Below are 27,259 nucleotides of genomic sequence, written 5' to 3'. Positions count from 1 at the left end.
CACCTTACTAGTAATTGGTCTCTTCAGATTTTCTTTTCTTTTTTTCTTTTTTTTTAAGATTTTATTCATCTGAGAGAGAGAGAGAGAGCACACACTAGCTCGAGGCAGGGGTGGTGGACAGAGGGAGAAGTAGACTTCTCACTGAGCAGGGAGCCAGATGTGGGACTCAATCCCAGGACCCCAGGATCATGACCTGAGCTGAAGGCAGACGCTTAACTGACTGAGCCACCCAGGCACCCCAGTCTCTTCAGATTTTTCTATTCATGGTTCAGTTTTGGTAGGTTGTAGATTTGTAGGAATTTATCCATTTCTTCTAGGTCATCCAGTTTGTTGGGGTATAATTGCTCATAATAATACTTGTGTGGTATCAGTTGTAATGTCTCTTATTTATACTTTTATTTGAGTCTTTTTTTTTTCTTGGTTAATCTAGCCAAGGGTTTTGCTTATCTTTTCAGAAAACCCAGCTCTTAGTTGCATTGATCTATTGTCTTTTTCATTTCTAGTTCATTCATTTCTGCTCTGATCTTTGTATTTCCTTCTTTCTGCTAGTTTTGGGCTTAGTTTTTCTTTTTGTAGTTCCTTGAGATGTAAAGGTAGGTTTTGTATTTGAGCTCTTTCTTGTTTCTTAATGTAGGCATTTACTGCTATAAACTTCCCTCTTAGAAGAGCGTTTGCTGCATCCCGTAAGTGTTGGTATGTTATGTTTCCTTTTTCGTTTGTCTCAAGATGTTTTTCTGTTTCTCTTTCTTTGACCCATTTGTTGGTCAAGAACATGTTGTTTAGGGGCGCCTGGGTGGCTCAGTCGTTAAGTGTCTGCCTTCGGCTCAGGTCATGATCCCGGGTCCTGGGATCGAGCCACGCGTCAGGCGCCCTGCTCCACGGGAAGCCTGCTTCTCCCTCTCCCACTCCCCCACCTTGTGTTCCCTCTCTCACTGTGTCTCTCTCTGTCAAATAAATAAAATCATTAAAAAAAAATGTTTAATTTCTATGTATTTGTGTATTTTCCAGCTTTATTCTTATAATTGATTTCTAGTTTTATACCATTGTGGTTGATATGATTTCAGTCTTCTTAAATTTCTTGACTTGTTTTGTGGCCTAACATATGATCTATCCTGGAGAATGTTCTGTGTATGCTTGAGAAGAATGTGTATTCTGCTCCTGTTGGATGTGTGAAAATTAATAAAGGGAAATTTTACTTAGAATGGAGTTGGGAAGCCCTGTAGGGGAGAGCGTGCCCACACATGAATTTTCCATCACAGCTTACTTCATTCCTATGCCAGAAAAAGTTCACTTTATTGCTCCAGCAGGAGGAAGATTTTCTAGCTCAGCAATAGCCTAGCCAATGAGAAACTGCCACAGTTCAGCCAGTAAGTAATCATCACCACCCTAAATTCTTGTTTTTCTCCAATAGACTTTCATTCAAAGCAGCCCCTCCCAACTTCCTCCTTTTTCTCTATAAAGGAACGTTCCTCTCCCTTGTTCTGCAGACTTTGCCTATGGTTTGCTATAGCTTGCATGTCCTGAATTGCCATTCCTCTGCTATTCCTGAATAAACTCATTTTGCTGGTAAAATAACTTGCTGTTTTATTTTTAAAGTTTAATTACTTGGTGATGAGAAGTGGGATCTGAAGGAGATGAACCCCTGAGGACCTAACAACCCTCAGAACCGTGTGCAGTACCCACTTGAGCCCTGTGCTCTGCACTTCCCTGACTCGTCTTTTTTCTTCCGTTTCTTTTTTCTTCGGTTGGGTAAATCTCTCCGATTCAAGCTCTCTCCCTTGGTTGAGTTCTCTGACTTTATTTGATATCTGTTTTTGTTTTTATGAAGGCACCACCCTACCTGTTGAGCACTCTTTGGTTTTTGTTTGTCCTGTTTCTGTTTGCTGCACCTTCCTGGTAAGTGACCTATCCTGTTCAAAAGGGGGAAACACATGATTCCCGGTATTTCAGAACAGCTGTTAGAAAATGGGGTCCCTTGTAGTTAAGACACTTTAGGGAATCTAAAGGCAAGATGGGTTTGCCCTAGTCCTTGGACCAGTTTCTTGGCCTTTGTGAGAAAATAGGCCAACTTACGGATAATTTGGAATTGTAATGGCCATTCTGGGGAAACTTTGACTTAAATAAATCCACCTTAAGGGACACCCTTAAAAAGAGAGGATCCCAACCCTCTCAGAGACAATGGAGTGCATTCTTTGGTATGCAGAAGTTTCTGAAAGACAAAATGATTTAAAAATAGCTCTAAAAAGGATCCTTAACTGCATGAAAGTAAAAATCTTTCCTTAAAAAACAAAACAAACGTTGGCCATCAACTAACCTTAATCTGTCTTCCAGAAACATAGTTTGGATCCAGTTATTCTTTTGAGTTTTGTACTTGAGACATGGCTAAGGTTTTTTGTTTTTATTTTATTTTTAAAATTTTATTTTTAAGATTTTATTTATTTGACAGAGCATAAGCAGGGGGAGCAGGAGAGGGAGAAGCAGACTCCCCGCTGAGCAGGGAGCCTGATGTGGGGCTTGATCCCGGAATTCTGGGATCATGACCTGAGCCGAAGACAGACACCCAACCAACTGAGCCACCCAGGTGCCCTGTTTTTTGTTTTTTTTTTAAACAAAAGCTCTTAAGAGCTCTGTGTTTGTTTATGTATGTCTACGTATGTCTGTATTTTTCTACTTAGATAGTATTGCCAAAATTAATTTGTAAAGAGCTCTAATTGGCTTAAAGAAAAATAAGTGCACGTATAAATTAAGTAAACTAACCCAGATGTTTTTTGGGTTCACATGTTCTGGGATAATCAGTAAATAAAAGCTAGTTTGTTGGTTTAATTAAAACAGACATGTCTTAGAATTATCAACATTGACTATAATGCAAACATACAACTTTGATTGTACCTGGGTTTATTAGTCAAAGTTTATGCTATCTCTATTGCAAAATCTGTCAGCAAGAAAATTTGCTTAAGATGATGGCTGGCATTGTCTAATGTCTCATGAAGTTTTTGTGAGTGATCTAAACATAATTGGTGGGAACAAGATGACTAGATAAAAATGGGATAAGAGTTTTTAAGTGCAGTAATTATGTTTTTATGGCATGTGTGGTTAAAAATAGCTTCCCCAGATCTTTTTTGGTAACTCCAAACTTGAGAGTTTTGCGGAGTTAAATTAAATGATGGAATTTCATTGAATATCTGGATAATTTTTTAAACAAGATAAAATCCTAAAACATTACTGAACATAGATTTATCCAGTTTTGGCTTCTTATTACAGAGAAACTAAAGGTACTTTGGTCTGTTAGTGAACACACTTCATGCCATGCTGATAAAATGTTCTGTGAGAAAAGCACATGGTTCTAGAAATAATAAAATGTTTCTCATAATTATATTTCTCTAGAAATAATAAAATGTGCTCATAAATTTGCCAGTCCACAGTTGCTTACATTTTAGTTTTTGCTGGGAATTAAGGATTCTAAGGATTAAGAATGCTAAATACATGTAAGAATACAACGGTTAGAAACAATAAGCATGAAAGAAAACAACTGTAAATGAAAAGTGTGCAAAGAAAGTAGGATGTGAGATTTTGGTAAAAGAAGGGAGGAATGGACATGTATTTTGATGAGGAAAATGAAGTGATTTTTTTTATTCAAAGATTTTATTTATTTACTTGACAGAGACACAGCTAGAGAGGGAACACAAGCAGGGGGAGTGGGAGAGGGAGAAGCAGGCTCCCCGCAGAGCAGGGAGCCGGATGTGGGGCTTGATCCCAGGACCCTGGGACCATGACCTGAGGCAAAGGCAGACGCTTAATGATTGAGCCACCCAGGCTCCCCGAAAGTGATTTTTATCCTAAAGGAAAACTGGCTGTTTTGGAAAGGGAAAGAGCAAAGGGCAAACTGAAGTGGACAAAGAAAGTTGTAGAAGGTTTGTGGAAAAGGGATCTTGGGAAAGGTATTTTATATGTAATCAAGCTGGCTAAGATTAAAATGAATTCATTTAAAAATGAGTTTTAATAAATCAAAAGTATCCTGGGGTGACCTGGTGGCCCAGTCCATTAAGCGTCCAACTCTTGGTTTTGGCTCAGGTCCTGATCTCATGCCTCATGAGATCAAGCCCCACATTGGGCTCCACACTCATTGGGAGTCTGCTTGGATATTCTCTCCTTTGCCCCTTCCCTTGCTCACTATTTCTCTCTCTCTCTCTCAAATAAACAAATCTTTTAAAAAAATAAAAACCAAAAGTATCCTGGTACAAAACTAAAATTTGTGGTTTTTTGTCTCTGTTAAAAGGAAAAGGTTTATTACATTATTGGTCTGTTCCCTTTTTTTTTTTTTTTTTTTTAATTCAAGTTAGTTAACATAAAGTATAGTATTGATTTCAGGAGTAGAATTTAGTGATTCATCACTTACATAAAACACCCAGTGCTCATCCCAACCAGTGCCTCCTTAATGCCCATTACCCATTTTGCCTGTCCCCCCCACCCACCTGCCCTCCAGCAACCCTCAGTTTGTTCTCTACAATTAAGAGTCTCTTATGGTTTGCCTCCTTCTCTGTTTTTATCTTATTTTTCCTTCCTTTCCCCTATGTTCATCTGTTTTGTTTCTTAAATTCCACATAGGAGTGAAATCATATGATATTTGTCTTTCTCTGACTGACTTATTTTGCTTAGCATAATATGCTCTAGTTCCATCCTTGTACTTGCAAATGGCAAGATTTCATTCTTTTTGATGGCTGAGTAATATTCCATTGTATATATACTACAATTTATTTAAGATAGAGGGGGGCGGGATTGGGGCAAAGGGCAAGAAAGAGAGAGACTCTTAAGCAGGCTCTGTACCCAGCACGGAGCCCAACACGGGTTTCCATCTCATGACCCTGAGATCATGACCCGAGCCAAAATCAAGAAGAAATCAAGAGTTGGACGCTTAGCCAGCTGAGCTGCCCAGTGTCCCCATATACCACATCTTTTTTGTCCATTCATCAGTCAATGGACATTTGGGCCCTTTCCGTAATTTGGCTATTGTTGATAGTGCTGTTATAAACATTGGGGTGCATGTGCCCCTTCAAATCAGCATTTTTGTATCCTTTGGATAAATACCTTGTGGTGTGATTGCTGAGTCATAGGGTAGTTCTACTTTTAACTTTTTGAAGAAACTCCATACTGTTTTCCAGAGTGGCTATACCAGTTTGCTTTCCAACCAACAGTGCAAAAGTATTCCACATCCTCGCTAACATCTGTTTCCTGAGTTGTTAATTTTAGCCATTCTGACAGGTGTGAGGTAGTATCTCATTGTGGTTTTGATTTGTATTTCCCTGATGCTGAGTGATGTTGAGCATCTTTTCATGTGTCTTAGCCATTTGTATATCTTTTTTGGAGAAATGTCTGTTCATGTCTTCTGCCCATTTTTTAACTGGATTATTTTATTCTTTGGGTGTTGATTCTGATGAGTTCTTTATAGATTCTGGATACTAGCCCTTCATCCAATATGTCATTTGCAAATACCTTCTCCCGTTCTTTCAGTTGCCTTTTATTGTTGTTGATTGTTTTCTTCACCGTGACCTCTTGATGAGGTCCCAGTAGTTCATTTTTGCTTTTGTTTCCCTTGCCTCCGGAGATGTGTCTACTAAGAAGTTGCTGCAGCCGAGGTCAAAGAGGTTGCTGCCTGTTTTCTCCTCGAGGATTTTGATCATTTCCTTTCTCACATTTAGGTCTTTCTGAATTTGTTTGTGTATGATGTAAGAAAATGGTCCAGTTTCATTCTTCTGCATGTTGCTGTCCAGTTTTCCCAACACTGTTTATTGAAGAGGCTGTCTTTTTTCCACTGGATATTCTTTCCTGCTTTGTCAAAGATGAGTTGACCATATAGTTGTGGGTCCGTTTCTGGGTTCTCTCTTCTGTTCCATGGATCTATGTCTGCTTTTGTGCCAGTATCATACTGTCTTGATGATTACAGCTTTGTAATAGAGCTTGAAGTCTGGGATCGTGATGCCTCCCACTTTGCTTTTCTTTTTCAACATTAGTTGGCTATTCAGGGTCTGTTCTGGTTCCATACAAATTTTAGGATTGTTTGTTGTAGGTCTGTGAAAAACGCTGGTGTTATTTTATCAGGATTGCATTGAATGTGTAGATTGCTTTGGGTAGTATAGACTTTTTAGCAGTAGTTGTTCTTCTAATCCATGAGCATGGAATGCTTTTCATCTCTTTGTATCATCTTCAATTTCTTTCATAAGTGTTCTATAGTTTTCAGTGTACAGATCTTTCACCTCTTTGGTTAGGTTTATTCCTAGGTATCTTACGGTTTTTGGTGCAATTATAAATGGGATCGATTCTTTGATTTCTCTTTCTGCTCCTTCATTATTAGTGTATAGAAATGCAATCGATTTCTGTACATTGATTTTATATCCTGTGACTTTGCTGAATTCATGTATGAGTTCTAACAATTTTTTGGTGGAGTCTTTGGGGTTTTCTGTATAGAATATTATGTCATCTGCAAAGAGTGAAAGTTTGCCTTCTTCCTTGCCCATTTGGATGCCTTTTAATTCTTTTTGTTTTCTGATTGCTGAGACTAGGACTTCCAGTACCATGTTGAATAACAGTGATACATTATTGGTCTGTTCTTAATAAGAAATTGTAAACAAAGTTTCTTTACTTTTAATGTAATCTGCCTAGGAAACAAAGATTCTGTGTTTTATCTTTTTTTTTCCTTTGTGGAAGTCACTTGACTTTTTTATTTTTTATTATTCTTTTTGGCATTTTTTCCCCCAAATTTTTATTTAAATTCTAGTTAGTTAACATATAGTGTGATGTTGGTTTCAGGAGTATAATTCAGTGATTCATCACTTAATATATTCACAGCCAGTGCTCATAATCATAAATGCCCTCCTTAGTACCCATCACCCATCTAGCCCATCCCTCACCCTCTATGTTTTATCTTGATCAGATCTTTTATTACTTAGAAAAGCTGAGTGTTCTCTATTCAGAAAGTTACAGCTTTTGCAGCTGTGTGATCTGTATTTATACTTGGAATCTTTTTGTCAGTTTGGGTAAGTAGATAATTAAGTATTGTTTTATAATTTTCTGTAACCCTGTTGTTACCCAAGTGTCCAAACCTTTCGATACTCTTGACAAGCTTCTCAAAATTAAAATTTTAAATGAAATTTTTTTGGCTGCAAACTCATGATAAGAATTTCTAGTGGGTCTCTGGAACAGCTCCAAACATTCTCTCTCTATAGAAACAGCGATATTACACTAATTAGGCTTATTTGGTATGTTAAATTACATGGGAAGCATTGTCCAATTAGGAATACTAAGCCTTCTTTATTTTGTGTTTGTATAGGTGTATGTTAATATGCGTGTTCTATAAATTTCGCAAAAATTTAAAAAATTCTGATGTGTCCTGGTACAGTGTTATCAGTCATAATTTTAAAATGTATGTCACGGATAAAGAAGATGTGGTTATGTGTGTATATATGTGTGTGTGTATATATATGTATATGTATAATGGAATATTATCAAAAAATGAAATCTTGCCATTTACAATGACATGGATGGAACAAGAGGGTATTATGCTAAGTGAAATAAGTCAATCAGAGAAAGACAATTATCATATGATTTCACTCATATGTGGAATTCAAGAAACAAAACAGAGGAGCATAGAGGAAGGGAGGGAAAAATAAAACAAGACATAGTCAGAGAAGGGAGACAAACCATAAGAGACTCTCAACCATAGGAAACAAACAGGGTTGCTGGAGGGGAGAGGGGCGGGAAGATGGGGTAACGGGGATGGGCATTAAGGAGGACACTTGATGTAATGAGCACTGGGTGTTCTATACGACTAATGAATCACTGAACTCTACCTCTGAAACTAAGAATACACTGTATGTTAATTAATTGAATTTTAAAAAAATAGTAACTAATTTGTCAAATGCATTAATACTAGCATTAATAGTAACTAATTTCTCAAATGCATTAATAACTAGTTAAAATAAATGTATGTCACAAAATGAAGCAAATTTACTTGTCAGCTGCATCACTGGTCTCTTTGGTAAGTGTCTGTGAACTCTTATCAGTCTTTAATTGTGGCCATTTTTAAGTTGTTTGTCCTTTACGGTTATTGTTTTACTCTGATGCCTTTACGACAAATGTTTCTACAAAAGTGTTTCTTCTTCAAAGAGATTCATGAAAAGGGAATTTGACAGGTGCTCTAGAATACAGGTTTTCGATTACTTTAAGATCATAACATTGAACTAGGTAAGAATTTCTCAAACTCTAATGGAAAACTGATTGCTTTAATGCTTTGTTTTCCAGATTTAAAGGACCCTCCCCCGTTTTCCCCTTCTCCTTTTAAAAGAGCTGTCTGTAACTTAAAATAATTTGGTACCAATGATTGAAGCATTTATCTTTTTTTCTTTACCTGATCCCTCCAGAATTCTGAGACTCTTATTAGTCTTCTTTTTCATGACAATATATTTGCATAAGTTCAGTGAGAATCTGTTCTTTTTTGTATCAGGATGTCCAGTACACCTTGCCCCCTGCGTCCTTTGATCCACAGTTGGTAAAAAGGGATCTACTTCAGTTTTGCAAAAGCCCAATCAAATCCATAGGGGATAATCACACTTGGGTAGGACAATCTTCCACAATGTGCTCTTGGGAGATGAAAGCATCGTCATAATCTGCAGCCCAGAGATTTTACCATTGGGAAAGATATCTCCAGAAGGACACTTCAGCCCCATGGAAAGGCCCTATCAGGGACTGTTAACCAACCCTTGTGCTGCCAGACTTCAAGGAATATGCTCTTGGATCCAGGTATCACATCTAAGCAAGTGCCAAACCCTGACTGGGCACACACCATCTGGTGACCTGAAAGTAAAGATTCTGGAAGTTGAAACAGATGAAGCTAAAGGAGACTGCTTTCCCAAGGTGACCAGACCAGGCCTGTATGCCTTTTTCTTGCTGCTGCTGCTGCTTATTTAATTTCTTCCTCTCTTGTTCAGGACAGCGTCCTGATCCATATTTCCCAATCTATTGCAAAAAGGGGAAACCTCTCTGACTGTTGAATCTGTCCAGAAACTGAAAGGTTCATTACGTCAGAGATCCCTTGGTCTTATGTGTCACCAATTGTCTTAGTCCCAAATGCCACTGTTGATTCTGCCTGCCAAGTCTATGGGTGTTACCTATCGGATTAGGCTATTTACAGCCAGGTGTTCTCACACCTTGTTTCAAACTTCCTCCAGCCATAATTGTACTAGGTCAGCCTGACACTTGCATCACTGCCAATCGTATGACATTTGCACCCCCCACATTCTTTTCCCTATCTAAATACAGTCCATTCCCCTGCAAGGGAGATACAGATGGGCCAGTTGCTCTTTGCAAGGCTTTCAGAAAAGACCCTTTCAGGATGGGATGGTACCTCACAGAATGTCATGCCAATTCCTCTGATTCCGCCTTGAAAAGGTCAATCAGGGGGGCGCCTGGATGGCTCAGTCGGTTAAGCGTCTGCCTTCAGCTCAGGTCATGATCCCAGGGTCCTGGGATCGAGTCCCATATCGGGCTCCCTGCTCAGTGGGGAGTCAGCTTCTCCCTCTCCCTCTGCCTCCCCGCCCCCCGCTCATGCTCTCTCTCTCTCTCTCTCTCATGCTCTCTCTCTTTCAAATAAATAAATCTTTAAAAGGAAAAAAGGTCAATCAGGGAATTCCAGCTAATGGATCTATTACTAAGCAGACCTTAGCTGGAGACCTCTGTACTTCACCTGGTTTCATTTTCGTTTGCAGTGGATGGTATTTCCCATGGGCATATGAATGTTTAGATAGCTGGCGAGTTGGAGGTCAGTCCTTAATGGGATGTTTAACTGTTGCTGTCAACATCCATAATAAATCAGAAGCCTCCAGTGGTAGTCTACCCCATTAAACCTCCATAGCCACCTGAAACGGGAACTTCCAGGAGGCATGCCTGATTATTGCAAGTAGGCCTCCATTGGGAGAGCTAGTCTGCTCCACAGCCAAAGCAGCAACCGTCCAGCAATGATCACTTGACTCATTGGCTGAAGTAGTTTTGGACAGTCACATAGCCCTTAATTACCTACTTGATACACAAGGAGGTGTTTGTGCAATCGCAGATACTCCCTGTTGTTTGGAACCTCAAAAGACCCAAATAGCCAAAGCAATCTTGAAAAAGAAGAACAAAGGAGACTCTCAAGCAGACTCTGTGCTGAACGTGGAGCCCAATGTGGGGCTCAGTCTCACAACCCTGAGATCATGACCTGAGCCAAAACCAAGAGTTGGACACTTAACCAACTGAGCCACCCAGGCGCCCCTGTCCTGCTACTTTTAATTCTACTCTGTAATTTTAAGTTTTGTACTTGTGGCCTGTCAAACCTTGGTAGAAATGATGTACCCTATAAGGTGACACTGGCTCAGGGCTTCGAGCTGATCTCGTGTGTACAACCTTGACAAGATATAGCCTTTGGATGGGAAATGCCTGAGAGTTCTCCCTCCTAACCTTCTTATTACTCAAATGGGGCCTTATTGGTTTGTAACTGCTATGTATTTTCCCTGTGATGTGGGATGTGATAACCAGGAAAGGTCCTTCATGGCACCAAGGGACAAAAACAGTTAATACAGAGAACTCAACTCTTGATCAGTTATGCTTTTGGAGAAAGCTCTTGATCAAAAGGGGGAAATGTGAAAATAAAGGGAAACTTGATTTAGAATGGAGTCCGAAAGCCCTGGAGGGGAAGCTGTCACGCACGAACTTTCTATCACAGCTTACTTCATATTTCCAGGCAGGAGGAAGTTCACTTTACTGCCTCAGCAGGAGGAAGGTTTTCTCCTTGCCCAGCAGTTGCCTAGCCAATGAGAAACCTGTCACCACCCTGAACTCTGGCTTTCCTCCAAGAGACTTTTGGTCAAAGCATTCCCTCCTTTCTTCCTCCTTTTTCCTCTGTAAGCTTCCTCTCCTTTGTTCTTCAGACTCTGCCTGTGGTTTGCTATAGCTTGCATGACTCAAATTGCAATTCCTCTGCTATTCCTGAATAAACTCATTTTACTGGTAAAATAACTGGCTGTTTTATTTTTAAGGTTAACAGATGGAATGTTCTGTAAATGTCGGTTAAGTCCATCTGGTCCAATGTGTTGTTGAAGTCCAGTGTTTCCTTATTGATTGATTTTCTGTCTGGATGATCTCCATTTTTGAAAATGGGGTATTAAAGTCCCCTGTTGTGATTGTACTGCTGTCTAATTCTCCCTTTTGAGGTCTGTTAATATTTGCTTTGTATGTTTATTTGCTCTGATGTTGGGTGCATCAGTATTTACAAATGCTCTATTTTTTGATGAATTTACCCTCTTAGTATTATATGATGAACTTCTTTGTCTCTTGTTAGTTTTTGGCTTAAAGTCTATTTTGTCTGATGTATGTATAGCTACCGCTACTTTGTTTTGGCTATTTGCTTGGAATATCTTTTTCCATCCCTTCACTTTCAGTCTGGTGTGTCCTTAAAGCTAAAGTGAGTGTTTTGTAGGTAGCATATTTATGGATCTTGGTTTTTTATCCATTCAGCCACTGTGTCTTTTGATTGGGGGAATTGAGTCCATTTATATTTAAAGTAATTATCGATAGGTGCAGAATTCCTTCCACCATGTTGTTGTTTTCTGGTTGTTTTGCAATTCCTTTGTTTCTTTCTCTTACTCTCTTCCTTTGTATTTTGATGATTTTCAGTAGTGGTATGCTTGGGTTTCTTTTTTTTTTTTAAGATTTTATTTATTTGACAGAGAGTATGAGCAGGGGGAGGGGCAGGGAGAGGGAGAAGCAGGCTCCCCATTGAGCAGGGAGCCCAACGTGGGACTCGATCCCAGGACCCTGGGATCATGACCTGAGCTAAAGGCAGACACCTAACCGACTGAGCCACCCAGGCGCCCCTGGGTTTTATCTTTTGTGTATCTTCTGCAGGCTTTTGCTTTGTGGTTACCATGGAGCTTACAAACAAGGTATGTATAACAGTCTATTTTTTTAAAAAAACTTATTTGAGAGAGAGTGGACAAGCAGGGCAGTGGGCAGAGGGAGAGAGAATCTCAAGCAGACTTCCTGCTGAACGTGGAGCCCAATGCGGGTTTCAGACCCACAACCTTGAGATCATGACATGAGCCAAAATAAAGAGTCAGATGTTTTAACTGACTGAGCCACCCAGGCGCCCCTATAGTAGTCTATTTTAAGCTCACAACTTATGTTTGAACATATACAGAAGCTCTACATTTATACATTGCCTCCACATTTTGTTTTTGATATTCCTTTGCAAATTGTATAGTTATTTTTAGTACTTTTGTCTCTTAATCTTTTTTTTTTTTAAGATTTTATTTATTTATTTGACAGAGACACAGCGAGAGAGGGAACGCAAGCAGGGGGAGTGGGAGAGGGAGAAGCAGGCCCCTCGCGGAGCAGGAAGCCCGATGCGGGGCTTGATCCCAGGACCCTGGGATCACGACCTGAGCCGAGGGCAGATGCCTAATGACTGAGCCACACAGGTGCCCCTGTCTCTTAATCTTCACACTAGAGTTGTGATTTACCCAACACTGTTACAACATTAGCGTATTCTGAATTTAACTGTATGTTTACCTTTATGAGTGAGTTTTATACTTTGATAGATTTTCCTGTTGCTAGTTAGCATCTTTTCAGCTTGAAGAACTACCTTTAACATGTAAGGCTGGGGGGCGCCTGGGTGGCTCAGACCATACCACTCCCTTCTGGCCTGCAAAGTTTTTGCTGACAAATCTGTTGGTAGGCTTATGGGGTTTCCTTTGTATGTTACAAGGTTTTCTTTTCCTGCTTTAAGATTCTTTAACTTTGGACACTTCAATTATACTGTGTCTTGGTGTGCATTTCTTTAGATTCATACTTTTTGGAACTTCAGGCTTTCGGGCTCTCTGACAGGATGAATTCCACTGGCCTGTTTTCCAAGTTTGCTGATGCTTCCTTCTGTTTGATCTAGTCTGCTGTTGACCCCTCTACTGAATTTTTCAGTTGTTGTTGTGTTCTTCAGCTATATGGTTTGATACTTATTTTCTCTTTGTTGAAATTTTCAGTTTGTTCATGTGTTGTTCTGACCCCCATGAGCATCTGTATAACTTAATTTGAACTCTTAGGTAAGTCACTTATTTCTATTTCATTAAAGTCTGTTTCTGGAGTTCTCTTCTTTTGTTTAGAACATACTCCACCATCTCTTCATTTTCCTTCATTGTGTGTTGGTTTCTACCCTTTTAAACAGCCACCTATCCCAGTCTAGAGTGGTCTTGTGTAGGAGGTGAACCTCCTCAGTTGGGCTGGCCCAAGCTCTTGGTTGCTTCTTAAATTTTTGTGATTGTCTACGACAACTTTTTTTGTTCTTGGTGCTTCCTACTAGTTGAGTGTTTGTCAAGACTGCTTAGCATTCCAGTGGGTAAGATCACAGCACACAGATGCAGTTTGATTAGAAGCTAGATTCTCAGATAGCAGCTGGGAGAATATGTAAGTTACACCTCTTTTTGGGATAAACAGTGAGATGGGTGTTTTTCCCATCTTCCCTAGGCCAAGTTCCTCTGCACTTGGCTGAGGTATTTATTTATTTATTTATTTATTTATTTATTTATTTATTTATTTATTTTAAAGATTTTATTTATTTATTTGAGACAGAGAGAATGAGAGACAGAGAGCATGAGAGGGAGGAGGGTCAGAGGGAGAAGCAGACTCCCTGCCGAGCAGGGAGCCCAATGCGGGACTCGATCCCGGGACTCCAGGATCATGACCTGAGCCGAAGGCAGTCGCTTAACCAACTGAGCCACCCAGGCGCCCTTGGCTGAGGTATTTAGCCACGGCTGGGGAGGTGGGGGAGTTGGGGGAGTGTTGCTCCTGCGCCCATTAAAAACTGCTTTTTTTTTTTGCTGCAGTCCCGTGGAACTCCTGAATGCAAGCAGCATTGGGTCTCAGAGCCAGGTATTCCAGGGATATGTTGGGTGGCAGCTACTAAAACTGAGGCACAATGTGCATAACCTTCCAGAGAGATATGGGTGCTTTGGAGTGGGCTAGAGGGGAGCAGATGGAGGAGGCATCCACTGGCTTCCCTGTTCTCTGCTGGCAATAGGAGGCAGCCCCTAGAGGTGTGCTCAGTGTAGAAGCTGGACTCTGATGCAACAGCTTTTAATATATGCAACCAGATCCTTTTCGGGGAAAGATCAGGAGCTAGACCTCTAGGGCTGGTTAAGCACCATTTCTTTGTTAGTTTTCAGGGTCTGGTCTCGTGGATACAAGCCCTACTGGCTTTAAGAATTAGGTTTTTTTGGGGACCTGGATGGCTCAGATGGTTAAGTGTCTGCCTTTGGCTCAGGTCATGATCTCCAGGTCCTGGGATCGAGCCCCTGTCTGGCTCCCAGCTCAGCAGGGAGTCTGCTTCTCCTTCTCTCTGCCTCTCCCCCTGCTTGTGCTCTCTCGGTCTCTGTCTCTCTCCCAAATAAATAAATAATATCTTTTAAAAAAAAAAAGCTGTTTTAGGGACCCATCTCTCAGTTTTAAAAGTTGAGGTGCTAAATGTGGGGTCTAAACGTTCAGGGAGAACCTTGCAGTTGGCAGCTTCCAGCTGATTTTGTGGCATCGTGTTGGGGTTGGGGTTTATGGTGAGGACTTGGCTCAGCTTTTCCTGCCCATTTCAGTGTGTATATTTTTTTGATTGCCAAATGTGTAAGAGTAGCTCAGCTAGTTGGATTTTTTGCATCAAAAATTAATCTGGGTGTAGTGGCACATTTGCTGTATTCTGGGGAGGAGTTCAGGGGCCTCCTGTGTCACCATCTTGGGCCAGAACCCTCAGCTAATTTCTTAACACGTTTTGATGTGACTCAGTTTCCCCCCCCTTGTATTTTCAAAGACCTTGTATAAGTAACTCATTGCATACTTGTTTTATAGCTTGATTTTTCAGTCAACTTAAATTCTAAGCAGCATTCTTAATATTCCACATCAGGACCAATCCCATTTAAAGAGAAGACATTTCTTATATACCTTTTCAGATGGCTGCATCCTCTAGAAGGGCTATGGATGTGTGATGTGTCATGTGAGAACTCCCCTGCCCGCTCCCACCTGGACAAGACCCCCTGAATGCATCTTTGTTCAAATCTTCCCCAGGTGGGTCAAGTTCAAATATCAAAACAGTGAGGAAGGCTGGGGGACAGGTTGGAAAAAGGATGTTCTTGGGCCAACCTGACTTTTTTGTATTTTTGTTTCCTCAAAACTTTCTGTAATTTTATTCATCCTAACACTCATTTTGAAATTTTGCACAAACATCTGAGAACAGATGAACCCTGCACTGACTAGAGAAAGAGGTCGTGCTTTAGGAGAAGATACTAACAAAGGGATCGTTTCTTTTAAATCTTCTAAAAGTAGGACTATCCTAGCATTAAAAAGCCCTGAAAGGATTTTTTTTCAAGCTTTTTATTGTGGAATCTTTAGTTGTCATTTTTTAATGGACTTAAATTGTGACTTTATTTTCATCTCTTTACCAATTTGAAAGTCGAGTTTCACAAGGCCGAGTTAGAGAAATGAAAAATTGCTACTGCACCCTCTAGAGGTTCCTGTACTCTGTGGCAGGATCACTGTCAATTATTCAGAGACTGCATGTGGGGCGCCTGGGTGGCTGTTGGTTATGATCTCATCTAGACAGGATTTACACAGTTTGTTATGTAACTTAACTGCACAAAATGCTACAAAAACAGAAGGTATTAAAGTAGTGGGACAAAGAGCATACTAATCGGGGTCCTGATTTTTTCCTGCCGAGGGTGAAGGAAGGGCGAGGATCCCGAGGTGGCACCTCGTTGAGAAAACGGCAGTGTCTCAGTAAGTGACAAGAGCTGGTCCTTACTCAGGAAGTTCAGATGACGAAAATCCCAGTGCATAATTGTGCTAACAGATAAGTAAACTGATAGTAAAATGAAATCCTAAGTAACAAACTTAGCTCTGCTGCTTTAGAGAGCTGTTAGATCTAGAGTTTTGTTTTTAGGAGCTAGATCTTTTCTACCTTGGGTTTGTAAAGGAGCCAGGGGTACATGGACCCTTCGGAAGGTTCGACATCGTTTTTTCTTTCCCCACACTTAAGCTTTGTGTTAATCCCATAGGTATAATTGCTTTCATTTGTGGACGCTAGTCAGAAAATTTCTATACTTCACAGAACTATAGAGATGGTGGTAGCATCCCCCTGTAAACACGATTTCCAAACACATGTGAAATCTTGATAATGCGTACTATTGCAAAATGACACCATACTAGAGACAGAGGAAGATAGTATTTATGTATGGTAAAAAGGCAAGTGAGTGAAGCTATACTTTTATTGCATTTCTCTTAGTACATCCACAACTATTTCCACCTAAATAGCTCTTTAAAATAAGCATACACAAGTATTGACTATTATCTACAAATATTTATTGTAACACTTGAATAGAACTACAGGAAGCCCTTGGCACTGATAGAAAATATTGATTCACTGTTAGGTTACAAAAATTTATACATAGCAAAATTTAATGCTCTTTACATAAAAAATATTAGACTACTTAAACAAAACTTTCAAAAATTCCTGGTAATAGCTACCAGAATTAGAAAAGTAAAATTAGGCTTGAGACACTGCCTGTTCTAGAACACTGGACTCTAACAGCACCTCCACTGCTGGAAAAAAAAAATTTAAGTCTGTCATGCAACAGGAAAACAAAACAAGCTATTCTGGAACAACTGTTCTACACAAAAGAGAGCTTCTCCCAATTGAAAAAAAAAAAAAAAGGTCAAGATCCAAATAGGCATTTTTAGGCATTAACAACAACAAAAAGAATCCAAATGAAATATTATACTTGAAGTTCAATTTTAATAGCATCTTGATAAAGGTATGCTTCCTTTCATTTTAATACATTTCTGCACATGTATATGTTTTAAAATCCAGGAAACAGCCAAACCACAAGTTACTTCTTAACACGAATATACATGGTTAACCCTATATTATGCAGCCCCTTTTAAAAAGCACTGATGCACCCGACAGTTATATGTATCATTTCATAAAGAACAACACAAAGCTTACCGTCACTAATACCCAATACCTATAATCACTTAATGTTCTGGAACACAATGCTTTAGAAGGCAAGTTTCTTTTGAAAATGGCTTAAACTCAAGCAGGTGTTTTTTTGCTGAACGTCCGACTTTTATTATTCCAGGAAAGATTTAAAAAATGAAATAAATACCAACCCTAATTGAAATTACTTAAGTATTCAAGTCTATAAAAGGAGGAGGTCTGCGGTCTATTTGTAATTAGGTTTTAGATCGTTGGTACGAAACTGTAAACTTGCTATTCAGACCACATAAAAATGGTTTAGAATGGTGGTCATTTTAATAAGGTAACACTTCTTAATTAAGAAAAACCTTGGTGGAACAAAAGTCTATGAAGGATTTGGCTCTCCTGTTGTAAAATAAGTTCTTAGAGATTTAAAACAAATACTCATTAAGGCAGAGCTGACATTTATTTCCCAGGAAGAATGACGACTGGGCCATTTTATTTAAAGGAAATCTATTAGGAAATTGATTTTGGAAAGCTTGTCAAGGAGTCCGAATCCAGCTTCTTCAGTGGCACGTGTAGCAGAATTATAGTAGTTCCTTCTAGCATTATTGAAAAATTTCTAATTGGATCAGGAAATTAATGTGGCCTGGACTCAAGGGGTAGGGAAGGCAGCTAATTTTAAAAAGTCAATTGTTAAGAATCACATTATCTTTGAGCCTAAGTTTAATAAATGTCAGCTATCAGAAATGGAACGCCCCCCAGCCCAATTCCATTTTATTCCCTATATGGGTAAAGTGACTGCAGGACAGATGGCGTATGTGAATTGATGGTCACGTTCCTTGATGCCGGCACAGCCTCGGTCCCTCTCAAGGAATAGGCCAGCTCCCCGTCGCCTCTCCTGGTAGGATCGCTCTACCGATAAACCTGAACATGCCACCAATTTCAGAAAGATCAACCATCCTTTTCTCAAAGTGTTGCCTTTTAAAATGGCTAACATGAAACCTCCAATATCTGCTCTAAAGAAAAAGCTTGACCTGCTGGAAGGTGTTCCTGGAAATACACCCCAGCAGCTCGAGCCGGACAGGGAAGTGTTTAGCTTGTTTGGTGGGGTACACATCTGTACTGCAGGGCAGCTGTCTCAGGAGTGGGCAGAGCGGTCAATTCGTCGGCCGTAACACTCTGGCAAACATTTATGTGTACGAATTGAGTTGTTCTTTTGACCGAGACTGAATATCTTGCAGTTCCTGTTCTTCCTTTGCTTTGATATCCTGGTAAGCCTGCATTTTGCTTGCATCCTTTAAGTAAGCCCAGTTAGAAGACAGTATCATGAGGAAGTGGATCTGGAAAAGAAGGGTGAGCATGATGGCTAGTGAGCATGTCAGAAGGCAAAGCAAGCTGCTAGGCAGATTAGACGGTTTTTACTATCAAAAGGGAGAGGGTTATTCTGTATTAATTCTCATTCTGCTGTCAGAGCCATCAGATTCTGGAAGCATGCTCCACTAGTATGCTTAAGAGTAAGAGGCTGAAGAAAAGTTAGTATACAAACACGATGAACTGAAAAAAATGGCCAAAGTTATTGTTAAGAAAAAGCAAAAATGAAATAGGAGAGAGTGGTTTTTACTCCCCCCCCCCCCCCCATTTTGGGAGTAATTTTAACAACTAACATAGACGTTCGGAAACACCTGGTGTGCTTATTTTAAAATCAGTGCGGGGCAAAGGTCTTCCCTCTCTGTGGATAAAAATCAGTTCCCCAAAGGCCTACAAGTGAATGATACTTATTTTGAGTAACTCATCAACTACACAGTTAACATGGGAAAATTAAGACCTCTAAGCACAGCCTGCAATCTGTGTGAGCATGTGCTTAGGGGCGCACCTCCAGTTTTCGTTCTAAGACTGCCATGAGTGCAGGTCCCAAATGTACAAATCCTTCTTCTTTACAGTGGGGGCAGCCAACACTTCTTGCCCACTCATTTTCCTCCAAAATCTACATCTCCAGTTCCTCCTATTTCCTTTTCAACGTATTTGAGACTTTCAGATCCAGGCACAATGAATCTGATGTGCGGTGTGAGACCTGGCTATGAGGAATCAGGGGCTCCGCACCGGGAACACAACACCACCAGGTAAGGGGTGACTGGGTGGTGCAGAGAGAACACACACCCCACGTACAGATCCTGGTCTCACAGAAGGTAACGGGGTGCCCTTTATTCTTCACATTGTCCTCTAGCTGGCAGGCTAATTGGAGGGGCATGTATTTGGTAGTGAGCCATGTAATCAGAAAAAAAAGTTTTAGTCAAATTTAAAATATGTTTGCCTTTTTTCCAGAGTCTAAGAAAACAAAAAAAATCCAGATGAAAACGCATCTCTCTGCCATCTCTCCAGCACTGGTATTGGTTATCAAGCAAGCAACAATAACGGACAAGGCAGGTATTACAAAGTTTTAACACTTCATTTAGAGAAACTGCTCAAAGTTCAAGAGAATTATTTTTTTTTAACGGATGCTCACCAAGGTCAGTACATAACTGAATTCTTTTCACAACGTGGAAATAGCCAGATCTCATCATTTTGTAATTCACTCAGGGTAAGGCATCTAATTAGGCTACAATGCAAAATGAGTAGACTAAAGCTATTTACAAATTACTGTCACCAAACTGCAGCAACCTAGACTCGGCTTTAGTCTGGGGCGTCAGGGAGATTTCAGGCTACCGAGGAGAGCTCCCTACAGCTCCTTGTTGGCCTTAAGCAATTTAGAATTTAGTGCAGCAATCTTCCCGACTCTTAAACTTCAAGACGGCATAGTTATAGGTAGTAGCCATCATGTAGATCAGCTGGTGGAAGAGAACAGAACACGACAGTAAGATACAGGCAGTCCCCCCAGCGTGGCTGCTTTCCCGTTTATTATCACCCGGAAGGGGTTCCTATGTAGCACACCGACTTCCTCTCACTTCACGTACACGCTGCTAATCCTGGCCTCTGCCCTCAGGCCGTTTATTACGAAGACTTGGAGGTGTTGAAAGAATCAGAGCGCCGGGGCAGCAGCCTGAGCCATGAAGCTCCAGGCCCCGTGTCCCCTGGTCTGCCCCAGCCTGCCTCCTCGGCCGGCCCCTAGCTCAGCAAGCACACAGGTCGCCGCCGGCATGGCACGGGCCGTTCTCTGCAGGGCCTAGTAAGGAGGAACTCTCTTCCAAGCTCATGCCATTTCCCTCTGGGTCTGCCAATCCTAGAGCTCTCGAAATCCCAAACCGAGCCCTCCCGACTTCTAGCTGTACACGCGGAGGCCCACAGAATCCCAGGGCCCTTTACAGGTGCTCCTTGTTAGCTGTGGCTTCCCTGTGCGCCCATTTCCCTTCGTGCGACCATCACTGCTTATGGCACGGCCATGGTCACTGGGGGACACGCAGAGTGGGGCAGAGGTTTAGTCTCCCAGCTGCGGTCAACCAAGGCACCACGCTGCTTGCTTGTCTCGGACTGTAGCCGAGCAGCCTTGGTGCGGGCTAGTTAGTGCTACGGCGTTTTGTGATGTTTCCTAACCGTAGTGCTGAATGAAGGGCTCTCGACAGCCTCCAGAGAGCAAGAAGGCTCGGAGGGGCCACGGGGCTTCATTCAGGTTGGAGCTGCTACAGTGCTGAGACCGGGAGTTCACTGTTAATACAGCTGTGGTCTCTACTCAATACGATGTCTTTGAACAAAACCACATGAAGCAAGGTTAGGTGTTGTTCCGTTTGACAACAAATGGTGTGACCAGGCGCTGGCAGAAAATGAACCCTGTGTTTCCCTCTAGAAACAGTGGCTCAGGGTTGCAGGAGGCTTTATAGAACAAGCTCAACCGTAGAGGTATGTAGGTGTATAAGTACATATTTCCACTTGGAAATTAAGATTTCTTGCCAAAGAAATGGGTAATGCCTCCCACGAGTAGCTGTCAGTGACCCAAGTCCTGCAAGTCAGGGCGGAATATGCACCCCTGGCCTAGGCCAGGCCTGGGTAACGGGCGGCCCAGCTTCAGCTGCCCTCTCTTCTTCCCACAGAATCCAGATCCCTCCGGGCCCAGACAGGCAACCGGGACTGCCTGCGCTCCAGCCCAGATGGAGCCAGGGCTGCGCTCCGGACGGTATGGCCGGAAGGCAAATCTGGCGCTGGAGCCTCGAGCGGGGAGCTGCGCTAGGCCGGGCCCGGGGCCGTTGCTACTCACCAGGGCGACGACAGTGGCACCAGCTCCGGCGCAGGCCACGATGAACAGGTGGTAGGACATGTAGAACTAGAGAAGAACAGGGCACAGGTGAGCGTTGGCTGTGGAAGGAACGGGCGTCCCCCCGTCCTGTGTGCACGCCCCAGCTGCCCACCGCCTGCCCCTGACGGGGGCACTTCTAAAGCTTCCTGATGCCCGGGCTGGACCCGTGACCAAGTAAGCGGCAGTAGCCAGGCCTCCGCCGTGAGGATAATTCTCCTCGCTGACTGCTCTGTGCCGTCACCTTTGGGAGCCCCTGCTTGGAACCAGGCCCTGGTACGGATACGCAAACTGGCTGACATTTCAGTAACTCACTGCTTTCCCAAAGCAGGCTCGGATTCTCTTAAGTATGCAAGCTCCCACTAGTGCACTTAAAAAAAATGTTCTTTTATGAACAGTTACAAACCAATGCCTAAAGAATAGTCCAAGGTCTGATTTCAAACCAAAGTGGGTTAGGATATTCTGCTAGTTAAGAGTGAAGCAGTGATCAACTGTGATTAGATTTAGAGAAACTGGGCTTCTATACAAATTCAAGGGGATCTTTTCCATGAAAATGAACCTGCATTTGTTCTGTGATGAATGTCCTACTTTGAAAAGCTATGTGAAGGTGAAAAAGAATCTACATGTATTTTCAGATGGATGAGACTAGGACCACTCTCAAATTATCGCCCAAGGAGAAAGCTCTCTGAGTGCTAAGGATCCTCACTGAACCGGCTGGACCATGGGAAAGGGGGCATTTTCTAGGTAAAAAATGCATGAATGGGGGTAAAGACAGACTGTTTGATCTAAAAAGTCTGCAAAGAAAAGCTTCCCTTACTAGCATTTGCACCATCTCCTGTTCTTTCTACCTCAGAGGGCCCTTTCCTCAGCCTGCTTTGCTAGGGGACCGTGTCCAGGCCCTGACAGGCGAAGGGTTTATTTACCTCATTGGTGTTGCAGATGTTCTCAAGGGCGGAGCCACAGATTCTCCCAGGGAAAGCATTCCAAGGAATGATACCTGTGAAGTGAATCCCAACAGAATGTTAGTTATCAGCGGCCCCCACAGTGCCCCGTGCTCTCACTGGTCCTCATCCACACTTGACAGCCCTGCCCTCTGCAGACCAGGCTGTTTAGAATCAGTAAGAAGTCCTCCTTAGCAGCACGAGAGCAAAGTCAACTAGTCCATAAGAGCCTTAAGACCGGATTTGTTTTCCCTACCAATTGTGCTCGCTTTAGTTGACCTCCTATTTGTAAAAATTAAAGGTGTAGAACCCCCACCCCCCTACAGCATTTCCCAGTCTGTGGACTTCCTACTAAAGTCCCGAACTGGGGAGTCTAGAGGTAATTTGGATTTTGTAGGTCTTTTATATTCATTTTCATTGGGATTGAAAATCCAATTGGAAATCTAAAAAGGGAAACACTGTGGAGTCCATCCCCCCTACCCCGTGTCTCCCACTGGAACCCTGACTCCTCTCTACCACGCCATGGCCCACCGGGTTGCTGTTCTCCGTGTCACCATGTAGTAGGTGTGTGCTTTTAAAGATTAAACACAGCTCGAGTTACTCTTCTCCCCGGAGGTAAGGAAGGCTTTCTTTAAAAAGTCCCTTATCCCCGGGGCGCCTGGGTGGCTCAGTCGTTGGGCGTCTGCCTTCAGCTCAGGTCATGATCCCAGGGTCCTGGGATCGAACCCCGCATCGGGCTCCCTGCTCGGCAGGAAGCCTGTTTCTCACTGTGCCTCCCTCTCTCTGCCAAATAAATAAATCAATCTTAAAAAAAGTCCCTTATCCCTTACATGGGCCAAGAGATGCTTTAGGAGAATGGGAAATGACAAGTCCTCATGGGGTCAGTGAAACTAGTGATTTCAAATATAGAACACTTAAAACTAGGATCACTGATAGCCAAAAGTGTTTAGTGAAAATATTTAATAAGGAAATTACAAATACTTTAAAAAATCATCTTTATGCTCTGTTTTCAAACCACCAGTGAGGCTGAATCTTGCTCTTTATGAGAAAACAGTACTCCAATGGGCAGTCCAAGTCTCTCATTAGGTTGTAAGAGAAGACGTTGAAGCCAAGCCACATGGGAAAAACAAGAATCACAAATGAAATAGTCCTCTCTCCCGAGAAATCTTGTCTTTAATTTTAATGAAAAGTTCTTTCCACCCCCCGCCTCGCTGTTTCTGCCAGGAACACGATTCCCTAGCATCTTGGCGAGAAGCACTCATTAAACTCCTTACTTAGGAGGCTGCCTCTCCGTTTAATTGGCAGGAGGAGCAATGGCCCCTTCTGTGGCTTGTCAAAATGAACCAACGTTAGCTGCCTATTGCGAGTATCCCATTCATTAGAAAATAGGTTTGAAGGGGTTTCCAACAGTCGGCTTTTATAGAGTTCAGTCTGATGACTTTAAAATATGTCTGGATTTTGTTGTGGTTTCCAGGACAGATGAAGTTTAAGCAGTTGGTCATTTTAAAAGACCGGATTTGAAGAGTGGGACATGGAAATTAATTGGACTACAGTGTATATACAATATTTTGGATAAAGAGTTGAATGGTACAAAACTGAAAAGAAATTGAAAAAAAAAATCTGTAATCTTTTGATGTCCAGAAGTCTGGTTATAATGCACTGCTCCTTGATAATAATACAGTACAAAAAGTTTCCTTTACTACATACTTGAAAATGCAACCAAAATTTGCATTACAACTAAGAGCCTAAGTGATCTTTCCCTCCAGAAAACAGAGCATACGTTAAGAGTATGTACTATTCCAACAGAAGAACGTATGACAGCGATCACAATGATTAAAAAAGCCACCCATGTAATCGCTAAGGTGCAGACAACTGCACCAAGAGGGTAGAGGTTCAGCGGGGCAATGAAAGGAGACGGTACCATATTGTCGGATATCCACGCAGATCTGCTCCACAGCGGCCGTGCCGTTGGTCTGGGGTGACTTGATGACCTCACAAGTTGACCAGATGTTGTAGAACATAAACACGGGCACGGCGGAGAAGCCAAACACGCCCAGCCAGGCCACTCCCAGCACGTAGGTGAGGAACACGAACTGAGCCGAGAAGGAGAAAGAATCATCACCAAGGGGGGCAGGGTGCAGCACCTGGGGACAAAATGCTTCCACAGCTCTGGCTGGACACCGAACCCGTGGCCTGCATTCCCGGCACCGCCTGGGCCACCAGAGCGCCTGGCAAAGTGACAAGGGAGAGGAGAAGCGAGGGCTGGGCCGGGGCCGTCATGCTCTCTAGAGCTGCACGATGGAGAATGTGACTGCCCAAAGCCACCTCAGGGACTTTGTGCAGGTCCCCCTCTCAGGAGCTGGCTCCCCCAGCCGTGATCTCCCTGGTCCAAGGTTGCAGAGCGAAGTCGTGGTGGTTGCCTCCCTGCCGCTCTTTCCCATACTTACCGTGCTGAGTGGCGGGCTGCTTTCACGGGCCTTTACTCTATACGACGTGTGCGTGGTACAGTTACAAGTGCAACAGGAAGCCCTTTCTCAAAAGGAACTTCCCTGGTTTCCCAGTCCCGAGAAATCACTGAACGCATTAGGTTGCAGTCTGAACACAAGCTGAAGGCACAGTGTCAGATACAATTCCCATCTCCCTCTCCCGTTTCTCGTCTGGAAGATTCACAGCAGCTCTGCGCACACGGCCGCTCTTCATCCGGTTCCGCACACGGGGCCATGGCCAGCCTCAGGAAGAATGGCATCCTCTGGCTTCGCTTTACTTCCTAACCTGCCTTGACTGCCAGTGTGCACAGAACGTGGAAAGGCTGTTCCAAAAACGGCATGTCATGGTACTCATATTTTCAGAACATGCACCCACAGAGCTTGTGGGCGACACGCTGGAAATCTAATTTGGCTTTTGTTTTTTTCAGGCGGTGCTGAAGACCTGCAGACTCAGTCTCACTTTCCGTACTGCAAGGAAGAGCTGGAGGGTCTCAGGTCCGCCTGGGGGGCGGGCTCACACAGGCCGCCCCCGGCCGCCCCGGCTGAAGTCGGGTCAGTGCTTTTGCTTTTATTGCAAGGGCATTCATACTTACAGAAGCGTTTGCATTTCTAAAGACATTCAAAGAAACCGATTTCAGCCGTTTCTCACTCCCTGTTGCCCCTGCGCTTATGGATGGGCTGCTCCAGACTAGGCTGGGTTTTCTTACCCACCCTTCAAAGGAATCCTTTCTTCTTAGTAACTCCACAAAGACGTGAACATTGCCTTCTAGCGGTGGTCAGGGCTCCGCAGGGCAGGCCTGTGGAGAGCGCCCCCTGCGGACCATTCCTGGCCTGGCGGCCTGAGGCCTTCACAGGCGCTTCCTGAGCGCGCCGCCCAGCAGCAGCTTCGCATCAGGGACCGGTGAGCACCAGGCCTGCTGGTGAACCAAGGGCAGCTCCGCTGTCCCGGGTGGACAGGGCTCACGGAGCTTTCTGTTGGGAGCACGTCTGCCCCAGCTGTCGTCAGGGCTCCCCGGTCACCTCCGACTTCCTAACATGCTCCAAGGCAGGTCTGCTCCATGGTTCCCTTGAAGGTCCAGTCATACCTCCGAGATACTGCGGTTTGGTTCCAGACCATCACAAGAAAGCGAGTCAAATTAATTTTGGGGTTTCCCAGTGCAAAGTTCTCATTATACTGTAGTCTGTTAAGTGTGCAAGAGCATTAGGTCCAGAAAAGACAAGGTCCCGACCTTCAAGAAAATATACTTTATTGCTAAAAACTGCTAACCATCATCTGAGCTTTGAGTGAGTCAGTCTTCCAGCTGGTGGAGGGTCTGGGCTTGATGCTGGCTGCTGGCTGATCAGCAATGAAATTCGTTGCATTGCTGACTCTTCCCTTCACTCAGGATTTCCCTGCAGCACGCCGTGCTGGTTGAGGGCACTTTACCCAGAGAACTTCTTTCCGAAATGGACGTAATCCTCTCCAGTACTGGCACTACTGCTTTATCAGTAGCCCTTTTAGGCACCAGCTGCTAACAAGAGACTCAGCCTGCCCTTTGCAACTTTAAAACCAGGCATTGACGACTTCTCTCTAGCTGTGAAAGTCCTAAGGGGCATCTTCTTCCAGTAGAAGGCTGTTTCTTCTACATGGGAAATCTGTTGTCTGCCAGTCACTTGAGCCGGATCCTCTGGATCACTTGCTGCAGCTTCTCCATCAGCATGTGCTGCTTCACTTTGCACTCTGATGTTATGGAGTCGGCTTCTTTCCTTAAACCTTATGAACCAACCTCTGCTAGCTTCAGACTTTCCTTCTGCAGCTTCTTCACCTCTCAGCCTTCACAGAACTGAAGAGAGTTAGGGCCTTGCTGTGCATTAGGCTTTGACTTAAAGGAATGTTCCAGCTGGTTTGCCCTTCTGTCCAGAGCACTACAACTGTCTCTTATCACTTGTGTGTTCACTGGACTAACACCTTTCATTTCCTTTAAGAACTTTCCTGTGCATTCACTCCTTGGCTGTTTGGCACAAGAAGCCTAGCTTTCGGCCTATCTGGGCTCTCGACCTACCTTCCTCACTAAGCTTGGTCACTTCTAGCTTTTGGTTGAAAGTGAGAGACGCGTCACTCTTCCTTCCCCTTGAACACTTAGAGGCCATTGTAGGGTTAGTAATTGGCCTGATTTCAATACTTTGGTGTCTCAGGGAATAGGGAGGCCCGAGGGAGGAAGATGGGGGTGGGGGGAATGGCCAGTCTGGGGAGCAGGCAGACCACATACAGCATGTATTAGTTAAGTTTGCCATCTTACATATGTGCGGTTTGGGGCACCCCAAAGCACTGATCACCATGACACACAGAATAACGGAACAGGTTGAAATGTTGTAAGAATTACCAAAATGTGACAGACACGAAACAGGCAAGTACTTTGGGAAAAATGGTGCCGACAGACCTGCTGGGCACAGGATTGCTGCAACCCTTCCGTGTGTAATGAAGTCCAATAACGCGAGGGATGCCTGTATGAAGCCAACCCGTGTTCAAGGTACCCAGCGTGGCTTTTCAACTTTTTGGGAACAGAGCTTTTCTTCAATAAAATTGAACATGTAAAAG

At 43.0% G+C, this 27,259-nt stretch overlaps 1 protein-coding gene and 1 long non-coding RNA gene across 9 annotated transcripts in view; one reads left to right on the top strand and one right to left on the bottom strand.

Moving 5' to 3' along the window:
• Positions 1 to 92: 92 nt before the first annotated feature.
• Positions 93 to 27,259, top strand: LOC145717895 (uncharacterized). 2 transcript variants are annotated; one of them, XR_014141398.1, is made up of 7 exons: positions 93 to 2,581; positions 8,794 to 8,907; positions 11,932 to 13,568; positions 13,816 to 13,947; positions 15,012 to 15,126; positions 15,783 to 21,998; positions 25,110 to 27,259. It is a non-coding gene; the product is annotated as an uncharacterized LOC145717895 (long non-coding RNA). The 2 variants fall into 2 exon arrangements; XR_014141399.1 differs by lacking the exons at positions 93 to 2,581; positions 11,932 to 13,568; positions 13,816 to 13,947 and having other exon boundaries at positions 2,600 to 8,907.
• Positions 16,395 to 27,259, bottom strand: part of GPM6B (glycoprotein M6B) — a 146,455-nt gene continuing 135,590 nt past the window's right edge. For 5 of the 7 annotated variants that reach the window (XM_081809163.1, XM_081809167.1, XM_081809166.1 and 2 more), the window contains 4 exons: positions 24,117 to 24,288; positions 22,178 to 22,251; positions 21,219 to 21,284; positions 16,395 to 18,372 (listed from right to left, as the gene is read on the bottom strand). In XM_081809163.1, coding sequence (XP_081665289.1) covers positions 18,223 to 18,372; positions 21,219 to 21,284; positions 22,178 to 22,251; positions 24,117 to 24,288 — 462 coding nt within the window. In that variant the 3' untranslated portion in view covers positions 16,395 to 18,222. Of the gene's footprint in view, positions 18,373 to 18,656; positions 19,858 to 21,218; positions 21,285 to 22,177; positions 22,252 to 24,116; positions 24,289 to 27,259 lie in introns of those variants that run through there. The other 2 variants (XM_081809164.1, XM_081809168.1) reach the window with 1 other exon arrangement.

The sequence above is a fragment of the Leptonychotes weddellii genome, chromosome X (assembly GCF_054177405.1).
Source record: "Leptonychotes weddellii isolate Sample4059 chromosome X, ASM5417740v2, whole genome shotgun sequence".
In the NCBI taxonomy this organism is placed as follows: Eukaryota; Metazoa; Chordata; class Mammalia; order Carnivora; family Phocidae; genus Leptonychotes; species Leptonychotes weddellii.
The sequence above is the reverse complement of the archived record's forward strand: the minus strand, read 5'-3'. Positions and strand labels throughout refer to the sequence as shown.